Source organism: Pongo abelii, chromosome 16 (assembly GCF_028885655.2).
Source record: "Pongo abelii isolate AG06213 chromosome 16, NHGRI_mPonAbe1-v2.0_pri, whole genome shotgun sequence".
NCBI lineage: Eukaryota > Metazoa > Chordata > Mammalia > Primates > Hominidae > Pongo > Pongo abelii.
Window position 1 is genome coordinate 31628840 of NC_072001.2, and position 13245 is coordinate 31642084.

A 13245-nucleotide genomic window follows, 5' to 3' on the forward strand; every position below is an offset into this window, starting at 1 on the left:
TTCTCTGGGTCATATCCTCCCTCCCTCCCTCAAGGATTACATGTATCTTGTCTTCTAGGGTTCTCATTTTCTAGTTTTTCTTTATAGTTACCACCTAATTATGCATTCTGAAAGCACTAGTTTTGACTCTCTGAACTTTGCGCATACAGAATCTTGTAGTGTGAATTCTGTTGCGTATGGCTTCTTTTGCTCAGCATTATGTTTGTAAGATTATGTTGTGGATAACTGTAGCTCATTAGTTTTCATTCTGTTCTTGTACTTCATGGTATTCCATTGTATGAGGACTTTATTGGTTTCAGGAGAAAATAGTTTCAGTTAGACTTTTGTGGCTTTTTGGAGAAAAATATTGTATATGTCTGTCTGAGGGGCAAGAATTAGATATGCATTATTAGGCAGTCATTGGAGTACTAACAGCTGAGTAAAAGGTAGTAAGCTTCTTTTGGTGTTCCTGTGATTATCTTGAAAAATCAAGTTGGTCTTAGTTTGGAGGTTGTTTTGTGACTAACATGTTTGTCATACTAAAGTTCGTTTTAGTAGTAAGTATTGAAGTATGTTTTAGTAGTAAGATATCCACTTACCTGACTGATCAGACCACCAAAAGCCACAATCAGGGGAAATACATGAATTTGGCAAAAATGGGTCTGCCTTTCAAAATATAATTGTAGGAAATTTTTCCTGGTAATGTCATATAAAGGTACTAAGGAAGATTTATTTACTGATTTTTTTTTTCTAACAGTGGCAATTATTGGAGTATTAATACAGAAGTACACTATTTTGATGCTATATCACCTATAAAAATCAAGTCAGTAGCCATGGCAAGTAGGCTTACATTTTAGTTATAAGTGTGAGAAATGTGTCAAAACAAACAGTAGCCCCTTATATTGCATGCTGACTCTGTGACAGATACTGAGCTAAGTGTTTTAGGTGCATTATCCCGTTTAATCTTCACAATTCTGTTAGATACTACGATTATCTCTGTTTTTACAGGTGAGGGATCTGAGGTTAAATTTACTTGCCATAGGTAATCATATATCTACTTACATGTTCTATAAGTCATACATTCACATCCTTATATGTTCGTGTGTTGTAAGAGAGCACCAGGGAGAAGAGGATGGAATGGTGTTAGGTAAGTCTTAGACCAGACAAGCAGCATGAATCATGAAAGCCAGAGGAGAGGGCACTGCTCCATCAGAGCACAAGCCAGTTCGTCTAAAGGAAGCAGCTCTTGCTCAGCCCCAGCTGATTGTTGTTTTGGAAGAAGGCAGGCCAGATCTCCCAGTTTTTCAAAAGAGGTTGTAAATCCGGATTTTCATGTAAGTTACCCTGACTTAAGTCTTGCTAGTTGACTTAGTTTCTTATATCTTTTTATTGTGAATTATATTGCCATGTGTACAAAAGTACGTAAAGCAAATGTACATTAATGGAGTATTATAAAGTGAACATCCGTGTAAACACCATTCATCTGTCAGCAGGCCAGATCCTGCACAGAGAGGTCAAGTAAAATAAGGACTGAAAAGATTATCATTGAGCAACTCTTAAGTTTTATTTATATGTGAGTTTAGCCTCTGGAATCTGTATCCTGAGTCTGCCACTAAATGGCTGTTTTCTCATCTGTACACAAAGTGCAAATGTAAAAATGCAAACAAGACCCATCTCAGGGTGATTGTGGGCTCAGCACATACTAAGATTGTGGGCTCCTATTATGTTAGCTGTGTCTTCTAAAAACATTTTAAGTGAAGCCCATTTTAATATCAGAGAGGAGGCATATAGGAATTTTATTTATTTACTTGTTTATTTATGGACAAAGGTTGGCCTATAGATTATTTAAGACATTCATTCATTCATTTTGGACAGAGATCAGCCTGTAGGTTAGTAGTTTTCAGCCCAGCAAGATGTTCTGTGGTTTCAGAAGGAGGATTCATTTATTTATTTCTGGACAAAGCTCAATCAGCCTGTAGGTTAGTAGTTTCAGCCCAGCAAGATGTTTTATGGTTTCAGAGGAAGGTTCCTTGGGTTCCTGAGATACTTTTGAAAAAATTATTGCAATGGCATTAGATAAGAGATACAGTCTTTAGTCTGATGGATTAGGCAATGGAGTTGAAAGACTATTCCAAATCCAGGGTACCTGGCTCAATTTGGATGTCTACCTAGTGTGGTGAATGGTTGATTAGCAAGTTCCATTCAGCTTTGATCTGCTGAGCACCTCAGGTCTTTCTGCTTGTTTTATCCGTACTTTCAACCATTTACATTCTCCCTCCCACTGCCCCTGCACCCCCACCAAGTAATCCTCCCTCTGGATTCCTGTAATAGCCTCCTAAGTAGTATCATACCCCCCTCTTCCCCTTACAATCTGTTTTTCTGAAGTAATCTTTTCAAAATGCAAGTTTGATTAGTTTCTCTCTGTTCCACCCCCTCCCCCTCCCCCCGCTACACACAAATACGAACACTCATCCTAAAATTCCTAGGCTGCTTAACTACCTTTAGAGTAAAAGATCAAAATCCTTAATATAGTCAGTAAGCTCCTAGTGGATTATTTGGCCCTTGCCTACCCTTCTAGCCACATCTTATATCTTTTTCCTCCTTGTTTCTTGTTCGCAAACTGTGCTTTCCTCTTTTTGGTTCCTAGCAAGTGTACTTCCTGTCAACTTTCTCTTTGAGTTCCTCATGGCACTGTTTTTCCTTCCTTCATAGTACTTATTTAAACTTGTGATTATATATTTAGCCATGGAGTTTTTCAATCATCTAGTTCTCCTGCTAGACTGTAAGCTCCATGGGAACAAAGGTCATACTAGTTTTGTCCAGTTATTCGTGTAGTTTAACACAGTGTCTAGTACATAGGAAACTCTCAAACATTATTTGAATGAATGAGAGATGCTCTTTCCTACACCAGGCTCTTGCACGTGCTGTTTTTTCTAGCCGGAAACCTTGCCACCTCCATCTCTCATGCACCTCATAGCTATCTCTTCTCCTCAAAGACTTTGCCCAGAGCCCAGAAACTAGGTCAAAACTCTGTGCTTTAAACTCTGTGTATCCCTTTATAGCACTTACGATAACCTGTACTTAGTTCTCCGCTATTATTTGATTAATATCCGTTACCCCTTCTAGACGAGAGTTGCCTTTTTAATGCTGTTACTCACTTTCTGGTAATGTTAGACCACCTTAAATTCAGCTTAGCAGCAGAAGGAAGGTACTAATCCATCTCCAGGACTAGTTGCATTTTTCTTACTATTCTGAAAGGGGAGGGGAAGCAGTTGCTAGAATAGCCAGCTGATGGAAATACTACTTAATATCCTGGCATCATGGTAGCAGCATTCTTGGTTTGGGTCTTTCCTAAATCAGTAATTAATTTCTAGTCCCCTCAAGTTACCTTCTTTTAAGTGGAAAATTTTCAAACCTATAGAAAAGTGGATGTGGGGAATATAATGAATTCCCACGTTATTGTCACCCAGTATGGTTAACAACTTATAGCCAGTCTCATTTCATCTGTATTTCATTGATTGTGTCTTGTCTTCCCCATTATTTTGAAGCAAATGCCAGATATCTTTTCATCTGTTAATACAGAGTGAACATCCCAAATCTGAAATGCTCCAAAATCCAGTACTTTTTGAGCACTGACATAATACTCAAAGAAAATTCTCTTTGGAGCATTTCAGATTTCAGATTTTCGGATTTCAGATGTTCACCCTAAAATCGGAAACACATGGTTCGAAGCATTTCAGAGAAGAGAGAGAATACTCAACATCTATCTGAATATGTATGTCTAAAAGATGTCTTTTTTAAAAGTGCTATAACTACATTATCATTAGCACACTTTTAAAATAAACTCCAAATCAAATACTTAAGTGTTTTGATTTTTTTTTTTTTTTTTTTTTTGTAAGACGGAGTTTCACTCCTGGTTGCCCAGGCTGGAGTGCAGTGGCACAACCTTGGCTCACTGCAACATCTGCCTCCCTGGTTCAAGGGATTCTCCTGCCTCAGCTTCCTGAGTAGCTGGGATTACAGGCATCTGCCACCAAGCCTGGCTAATTTTTTGTATTTTTAGTAGAGATGGGGTTTCACCGTGTTGGCCAGCCTGGTCTCGAACTCCTGACCTCAGGCGATCCACCCACCTTGGCCTCCCAAGTGCTGAGATTACAGGCGTGAGCCACCGTGCCCGGCCATATTTAGTGTTTTCTAATTGTCTTAAATGTCAACTTTCCTTGATGAGGTCCTCTTACTGTGATTGTTTAACATTTCTCTTAGGCATATGAGGTCCCCCATTTGTGTCTCTCTCTTTCCCCACTTCCCTTGCAGCTTTATTGGTTGAGAAACAGGATTATTTGTAGAATTTTTCACAGTATGGATTTTGGTATTTGCTTCCTTGTGGTGATTACAATGGTGGTTGGCCCACTGTATTTCCTGTAAATTGGTTAACTGGAGCTAGAGCAATTCTGTTGAATGTAGTAGCCACACCAAAACTTTTTTTAAGGTAAAATTAATTTTCATGTTTTATTTAACACACATATCCAAAATATTACCATTTTAGCATTCAATGATATAAAATTATAGGTGAGATATTTTAAATTATTTTCCATATTCAGTCTCTGAATACTGTTGTATGTATATTTTACATATCGTATGTATATTTTGCACATAGCATATCATAATACATATCACATATTTCATATCATATATATATTTTACATATACCATATCTCAGTTTGGACTACCCACATTTTAAGTGCTGAGTAGCTCCATGTGGCTGGTGGCTACTGTACTGGATAGCACAGATCTAGAGCCTTGATCAGATTCAGATTTGATTTTTTTGTTTGTTTGTTTTTACAGTTCTACTTCATAAGTGGCATTCAGTCCCAGGGTTTTTTCTGTTGTTTTTGGATGATGTCTGCAGCCATTGATGATCAGTGTCTAGATCCCTTAATTCACTAGGTGTTACAAAATGATGATATTCAATTTTTATTATTCCTTTTTCATTGGTTAGCTGGAGTGCTTCTAAAAAAAGAAACTTCCCTTCATCTACTATTTTGATCGCCCACTGGTACTGTTTGTATAGGAAAGGAAGAGTAAATATCTTATTCTTTTCCTATATGTACCAGTTTCTCAAAATAATGAGTTCTGCCAGCACTTAGCATTTTTTGAAATCACTGTGGGCATATGGTGGATGGAAGCATATTTGATTTATTTTAATCCATTGCAGTCAAATTACTTACAGTTCTGTCAGGTTACTTTATTTTGAATTTTTAAATAACATAATACATTAAGCAAATCATAGGTGTACACAGATTGATGAATTTTCAAAGTGAATATGCCTGTTTGCCCACAACTCAGATCAAGGAATAACATTTACTTTACGTCCCAGAAGCTCCCCCACCTTCATCCCTTCCAGTTACTTCATACACAAAGGTAACCCTGTCCCAACTTTAACAGTGTAGATCACTTTTCCCTGTTTCTTGTTTATGTTTTTGTTTTAAGACAGTCTCACTCTGTCACCCAGGTTGGAGTGCAGTGGTGCAGTCTCGGCTCACTGCAAACTCCACCTCCTGGGTTCAGATGATTCTCAGCCTCCCAAGTAGCTAGGATTACAGGCATGTGCCCCCACGCCTGGCTAATTTTTGTATTTTTAGTAGTGACGGGGTTTCACCAGGTTGGCCAGGCTGATCTTGAACATCTGGCCTCAAATGATCTGCCTGCCTCAGCCTCCAAAAGTGCTGGGATTACAGGTGTGAGCCACCATGCCTGGCCACTTTTGCCCATTTTTTGTTTCGTAATTCAGATGTGACGTTTACCAGTTTTCAAGGATTATGAAATTCATGTGTTCATTGTAGGATATATAAAAACTTAAAATACACAACTCTGAAACCAAGTTTTTTTTCTGAGTACATAAATATGATTTGTTCCAAAATTGGTATCTTTCTGCATTTTTCTGTACCATTATAACATTTTTTAAAACTTTTTATTTTAAAATATTAGATTTATAGAAAAGTTAAACTCTTCTTTAGTGTGGTTACATTCTCCATCTGTAATATAGTTATGTTCATTTGTTACTGTTTTTATTCTGTTTTTGATTCCTCCCCTTCCCCCCATGTCTTTTTGGTTTTAATAGTTTAATTTTTTGATCTGTGAAGGGTAATGTCATGAAACAATACTGTGGTCTAAGAAAGAGAGTTATACAAAAAGATATATACTCAGAGGACTGTCACTCTCTCTTCATCCCTGCTATGCCATTCCCTTCCTCCTCCTGTCTACCTGAGTAAACTGTGAGAGATCTTTTTATCTATCTTCAACCTTTAGAAGATGCTATACCTAAAAATAGTTCTATTTTTGATAACTGGAAAGCACTCTAGATTTTAAGTTTCCAAGAATATTGTAACTGTCCCTACTGAGATTTTCTTAATATTTAATGTACACATACTGGTAACTTTTAAGCTGATGTTCTTTCACTCTTATTTTATAGCTAATATAGAAGCTTATCTGTGAACTTATGTTTTTAGCAGACCTTCAGCTTTGATCAACCAAAAAATTACAGGTTCACTGTGTCTGTCTTTCCAACTAATATTTCCTAGTCATATCCATCTCATCATTTGTTTCCTAAACTGTTAGCCAAGGGATGGACACAATGATATATTTGTAAATTTAACCAGTGTTGAATACAGTGGGGTGTTGGATGCTAAATTTACTTAATTTCTATTGAGACTTTTATCCTATAGTTGCTGCCTTCTTATTTTGATCATTATTTTAATTCTTATGCTTCCTGAATTTTTATCTTCTATTCATGACGTTTGTTGAATCCCTGAATATCGTTAGGACCCTTCTTCATTTTATTTTAGAGTGATCTTTTTTACTACCTCCTGGACATTTCTATTTTGGGAATTTAAATGACAGCCCATCAGATCAGTCCAAATATACATATTTTGCCTTACCTTTTAACATGTAGCACTATTCCCTTTGTACTTTTGTGTTGCAGTGATCACAATTTGAAATTATGTAATTGAAACTTCATTGAAGGGCAGGGGTCATCTGTTTTATTCACTGAAACCTACCTTGTACTTCTCCTTAAGTTCCTGGCTCAACCTCTTCTCCATAGATGATCTTGCTTTCAATTTGGATGGAAAAAAGCCAAAAAGACCAAAACAGAAACACTTTGGAGTTCAGAAGGAATGAGAAGCAGTTCAGTGTAGCAGCTTTGCTCACAGAAGGAACTTGGAGGGTTCACAGAGTATTCTTAATACCTTTACTATTGGTTTTCCTAATGGGGAACTGCATGTCATCAAGAGTGTTCTTGAAGATTTGTGGAAATTTTATTATTTTATGATGTCAGATAAATGAGGTATATTGATTTCAAAAATTGAGGGATCTTAAGCTTTGGTGTATACTCTGGACAGTAAGTAGTGTTTTGTATTAGCTCCGCTGGTTTTCATGTATCCTTATTGTCTGCTCCTTCTCAAGTTCCTTTGGTTGTCTACAGGGTTATCTTAGTCCTTGGGTAATTACATCTTTTCCTTTTGACTTCAGCACTGCTACTTGGTTGACTACTCAAGAGCCATCTTGAACTCTGCCCCCACTTCTCACTAACTTTCTAACTGGTTTCCCTTTCTCAAATCATTTTCCTATTACAGCCTTCAGAATGAATTCTGATTATGTCATTTGATTGTCAAAAATTCTTTTGTGTCTTCCATTTGAGTTTAAAGTCCTTGGCATTATATTATAAAGCCTGTTGTGATCTGGTACCCTTGCACCTTCTCTCCTTTTACTCTCTCCTTGTTCCATAGATTGTACAACTTAGTCATATCAAAGCCAGCATCATGTGTAGCATCACACAATCTTGCTGACATGCTGTATCTTCTGAAACATCTTTCTCCACTTTTTTCCTGGACATCCTTCAAGCTTGAACTCAAAACGTTGCTGTCTCAGGGAACAGATCTCTGATCTTCACAGCAGACAGAGTCCTTTTGCATCTTCCATAACAGCTCTTATCTATTTGGTGCAAAAGTTATTTATTTTGGTGCAAAAAGCTCATATCTTTTGATGCCATTTTAATGGCAAAAGCTGCAGTTATTTTTGCACCAACCTAAATACCATTTAGTGTTCTCAGCTGCTGCTTTGAGCCCCTAGGGAGGGAGAGGGACCTATTTTTGGCCTCCCCAACACTTACCATGTCTGATACATGTTTGTTGAATGAATGAATGAATGATACATGGATTGGTTTTGAAATTACAGCCATAAGGATAGTAAAATTTAACTGGCTGTGTATTTAGATAGTGTTAAGGAGTTCTTCATTTGGAGTGTTCTTTATATCTTCTCTCTTGGATTTCTTCTTCTCCCAGTTATAGGCTCATCCTGTCTTGTCAGTTATTGTGCCCTCCTATCTTTCCCCATTCAGTAATCAGTCCTAAAGGACAGTGAAACTGCCTAGAACTGGGATCTGAAGTTTTGGCAGGAAGCCCTTCAGAGTTGGTGATCTGAGTAGTGTCTTTGCCAGCTGGAGCTTAGAACAAAGAAACTAAACAAACTCTTGGCAGATTCTGAAATACAGCTTTTTGCTTGTTCAGAAATTGTGATTCTAGTCAGTTGATGCTGACTTAGAAATGTGCGCAGAACTCAGAATCCAGCAACCATGAATTGCAGTCACTTTTGATGCCTGCAGTGCTTCACTAATTATTGAATTTGTAGCCTGTTCATTGGAATTATAGTCTAATAGAATTTTGGAGCTAGAAAAGTCTTTTCATTTGAGATAATTTCACCCATTTCCCTAGTTGTATAGGTGAGGAAAATTAAGATCACGTTTCTAGTTGATGATACCTTTCGGCTCTGGTCTCCTTATGCCTGGTCTAGTTCATTTCCTGTTTACCAGCATCTGTCTGAGTTACTTAGGGAATGGTAGTGCTAGAATCATGCTTAGAGGAGTAATACATTTTCCCCTTGATCTCCTACAAGCCTAAATGTCTTGAGCCTGAGACTGGTAATTTACCAGAAGCTTTTTGTGCAAGTTATGCAATTATCCCTTGTGCATATTTGAAATGAGAAAATGACAAGCAAGTTTACAATAAGGATATTAAGTTTTAAAAATAATTTGATAAGTAATAGATGAATGTGATTAAAAGTGCAAAGGGCTTCCAGTGAAAAAGTGCAAAGGGCTCCCAGTGAAAAGTGAGACTCCTCCTACCTGGTTTTCCTTTCTCCACTCCAGAAGCCATGCGTTTCTTAGGTATTCTTCCAAAGGAACCTCCACACCCGTTGCTTTTCTAACGCATCAAAATTCTCAGTCATTAGTGAACATTTTTTCTTTATGGAATGCTCATGAAAATAGTGGTTAATAAATTTACTGGTACTAAAAATGTTTTATATCAATTTTAGCTTTGATTTCTGAGTGATTTACTGGAAGGATTTCTTAGTTTTTCCCCAGCATTTTATTATGATCACTTTCAAACACATAACAAGATTGAAAGAAGTTTGCCATGGATACCTGAATCCCAACCACTAAGATTCTACCATTAGCATTTTACTGTATTTGCATTATTACGTATTTACGTGTTTGTTCATCCTTCGATTCCTCAGTTCATTCAGAACTCCTCATCAGGACTGCCTGGTTATATAAACAACTATGGATAGAATTTGCTACTTTTGCCACAGAAGCAAATGAAAGGCTAGAGAATGGAGAGAGAACGTGGTCCATGATTTAAACTAGGAATATATTTTTCTGTTTTTTTTTTTTTTTTTTTTTTAAAGAGTGGTAAAACATAGTAACTCACTTATATTATGAATTAAGTTGGTTTAGTGGCTGGTCAAGAGCCTAACCACTTCTTTTGATGTTTCATTCTCAATTACTTTCTTCTACATAGGTCTTCCTTCAGATAAATCAAGCTATAATTGATGTTTAACAGAAGTTTTTTGAGATGTGTACTTTTCCAATCCTCCAAAGAAAAACTATATTGATTTTGATGTGGAATGGTGAGAGCAATTATGTTTTAGTATTTTAGTCTTCTCCCTTGTACAAAGTAAGTTTGTCTTACTGCACTCCTCCTGGAGATTGTACGTTAAGACCTTAATGTATAGATTGCTTACTAACAGGAGAATAAACATTTTTTATAATTAACAATAAGAACATTAATCCTCTTAAACATTATTTGATTTTCCTAAAAAGCCATGTGAAAAACAGATACAGATGCTTCTCAGCTCACTTAGAACAATGTCCTGATTAAACTCATCATAAGTTGAAAATATTTTAAGTCAAAAATGCATTTAATACATCCAACCTACCCCGTATCATAAGCTTAGCCCAGCCTACCTTAACCATGCTCTCACAACACTTAACATTAGTATATAGTTGGGCAAAATTATCTAACACAAAAGCTTATTTTACGATAAAGTGTTGAATATCTCATATAATTTCTTGAATACTGTAGTGGAAATGAAAAACAATGATTGTATGGGTACCATCGTAAAGTCAGAAAATCAAGTTGACCCATCCTAAGTCAGGGACTGTCTGTATTCGAAATGTCAAATAGGAATGCGATTTGGTGAATATGGTTTAAAATACATTGCCAGTTTGTTCTGATGGGGAATGGAGAAAGGAAAGCAGGAAGATAAAACACCTGATAGAAAAATGTCTCCCACAGTCCCTTTACTTTGAAGGTGATAAACAGTGTTAACATTTTGTTTATCCTTAGAACCTTTATTCCCTACTAATGTTTAAACAAAATTAGGATAACCATGTACATGCTGTTTTACAACCTGCTCCCCCCTTAATGTTAAATAAATTTTCCCATTTGATTAACATCTTCTTACAAAATGGAAAACTGTGTTCATTAAGACCTTAGAGAGGATGATGAACTGTTTCATACCATAGAGTATGTTATCAAAGAGAGTTAAGTGCATGTTATCACATCACTTGCCATTTGGACTGATAGGAAAAATATTAAAAAGGCAGTAAAACAATGTCAGTGGTTAATGAAATAGATCAAGAAAAGATGAGCTGAGAGCTATGCAAGCAGTTCTCATTCTTAATATCAGCTGAGATTGGACAAACTGGCAACTCTTGCAGATACTTTTATCGTGTATGTTAGTGGGACTGTTGATGTTTAGCTGATTTACTCATACTATTGTTGCTTCTCATTGATGGAAGAATTTTTTTTTTTTTTAATGCATTATCCCGGTCAGTGTTTGTTTAAAAAAAAAAACAGCTTTGTTTCCAGTGGAGGTCTCATTAAAGGGAGGTTTTGCTGCACTTCATTGGAAGATTGAAACAAATGCTGGTGAGGTTGGCAGTTCTTATCTATGGGAGTGAACAGAGAGATCCTTTCTCTCTCCTCTCTTATTCATCTGGCAGGATAATTTAGTTGCTTTGAATTTAGGGAAGCAAGCTTTCTTTATAGGGACTTACTTTCTAAAATGGCATTAATCTTCAATTAAAGTCTCTGTGGGAAAGGAGAGAATGGGCCCATGGCACCTTGATAGGCATATTCTCATGATGCTAATGACAGCAGTAAGAGAAAACAGACCTCACTTATGAAATAGGCATTTATAGTAATGGGTGACTAGTGGTCTGAGAGTGTCAGGCGTAGCCTTCTCCCTTTTTACTCTACCTTTTGATAACTCTGAAGAATCTTTTTAAAATTTACTTGTAAATACATTTTAGGAGTCCCGATTTCATAAAATGGTAACATTAAGAGAGACTGAAATATTTTAAGTCTCCTAGAGCAATTAACCCCATTTAAAAGAAATTTATTTTGAATTCCTTACTGCTAATTCCTTAGATCAACCTTGTCCAACCCGTGGTTCACAGGTCGCATGCGGCCCAACACAAATTCGTAAATTTTCTTACAACATTATGAGATTTTTTTTTGCAATTTTTTTTAAGCTTATCAGCTTTCATTAGTGTTAGTGTATTTTATGTGTGGCCCAAGATAATAATTCTTCTTTCAGTGTGGCCCAGAGAAGCCAAAAGATTGGACACCCCTGCCTTAGATAATAATTTATTTTCCTCTCTATTGAGACGCTCATGACAGGAGGTAAAACTGAAGTACACTATAATTTGGGTAGGACCTGTATTGGAGCTCTTATTGCTTTTATTTTATGATGATTCTTGGGGGAGTTTGAGAGATTGTTCTTTTTTGTTTTTGTTTCTTGTGTGTGTCTACGTGTGTGATACATATACTAGAAAAGCTGTTCTTTTTCTTTTGGTTATGAATGAAGCTTGAGTAGGTAATTCTATAGCAAAACTGAAACTAGATAGAGTAGTCATGTTTGTGATGTTAAAGCAGCCATTTGCCAAACCTATTAATGGTTTTATCTGTTTTCTTGTAACATGTATATTTATAATTACTGTGTTCAGAGGCATTTAACTTTCCCTTCCTTTGTAAAACGTAAGAGATGCTTTTAAATGTTTACGTACCATTAGATATTTTAAGATAATACCGCTCTTTTATTCTTTTCTAAGTATAAAGTTGCAGAATTAGCTTGAATACTGATTTCAGCTTGCATGAAATGAATATAGAGCAGCTGTCCAAATTAAGTTAAAAACAAAGGAAGTTCCTGTGTGTCGTTTCCTGTCTCTTAAAAGCAAACAAAAAACTTTCCATAATTATTAAGGTCCTTTCAGAGTATCTCTAATATTAACAGTGTGAATTTTGGTATTTCAGTGTGCTGAATTGTTGGATGTTCTTGCTCACCTTATTAAGGACATTTTCTTAAAAGGTAAATGATTTGTTTTTCTTTTCCTTTATCAGAGCACAGCAATGGAGGAAACAGCTATATGGGAACAACATACAGTGACGCTTCACAGGGTAAGTTTGTGTTGCAGTAAATAATCTGTGTATAACTCAGGATACTGGCAGCTTTGAAAACAATAGAGGAAAGCCAGATGTCAGGAAGCCAGAGGGAGGAGGAAGCTTTTTCTATATTCTTTTGTTTAAAATTAGAGTTACAATAATTTTTTATTAAGGTCAAAAGTGAGCATGATTACTTTTTCATATATCTTTTTGAGTATTTGCTGTTTTTATTCCTGACTTAAAAAGTGATTTGCTTTTTAAAATTTTGAGTGATCAGATAAAAGATTCTGTACATTAGTATAAATTATTATAAACTGCTTCAACCTTTCTGAGTATATATGCATCCATTGTGGGAATGAAGTTTGAAATTAAACCAGGGTTGTATGCATAATAAAATCCTAAAAGATACTTAATTGATTTCAAACATGTTGACCCAAGCTGTTGCTTAAACAATTGCAGATGCGAGAAGAGAGATGAATAG

At 36.2% G+C, this 13245-nt stretch overlaps 1 protein-coding gene across 12 annotated transcripts in view; it reads left to right on the top strand.

The window, feature by feature from the left end:
• Positions 1-13245, top strand: part of TJP1 (tight junction protein 1) — a 267513-nt gene that overhangs the window by 155260 nt on the left and 99008 nt on the right. For all 12 annotated transcript variants that reach the window (XM_054532460.2, XM_054532462.2, XM_054532461.2 and 9 more), the window contains one exon: positions 12723-12779. In XM_054532460.2, the coding sequence (XP_054388435.1) occupies positions 12723-12779 (57 nt within the window). The remainder of the gene's footprint in view (positions 1-12722; positions 12780-13245) is intronic.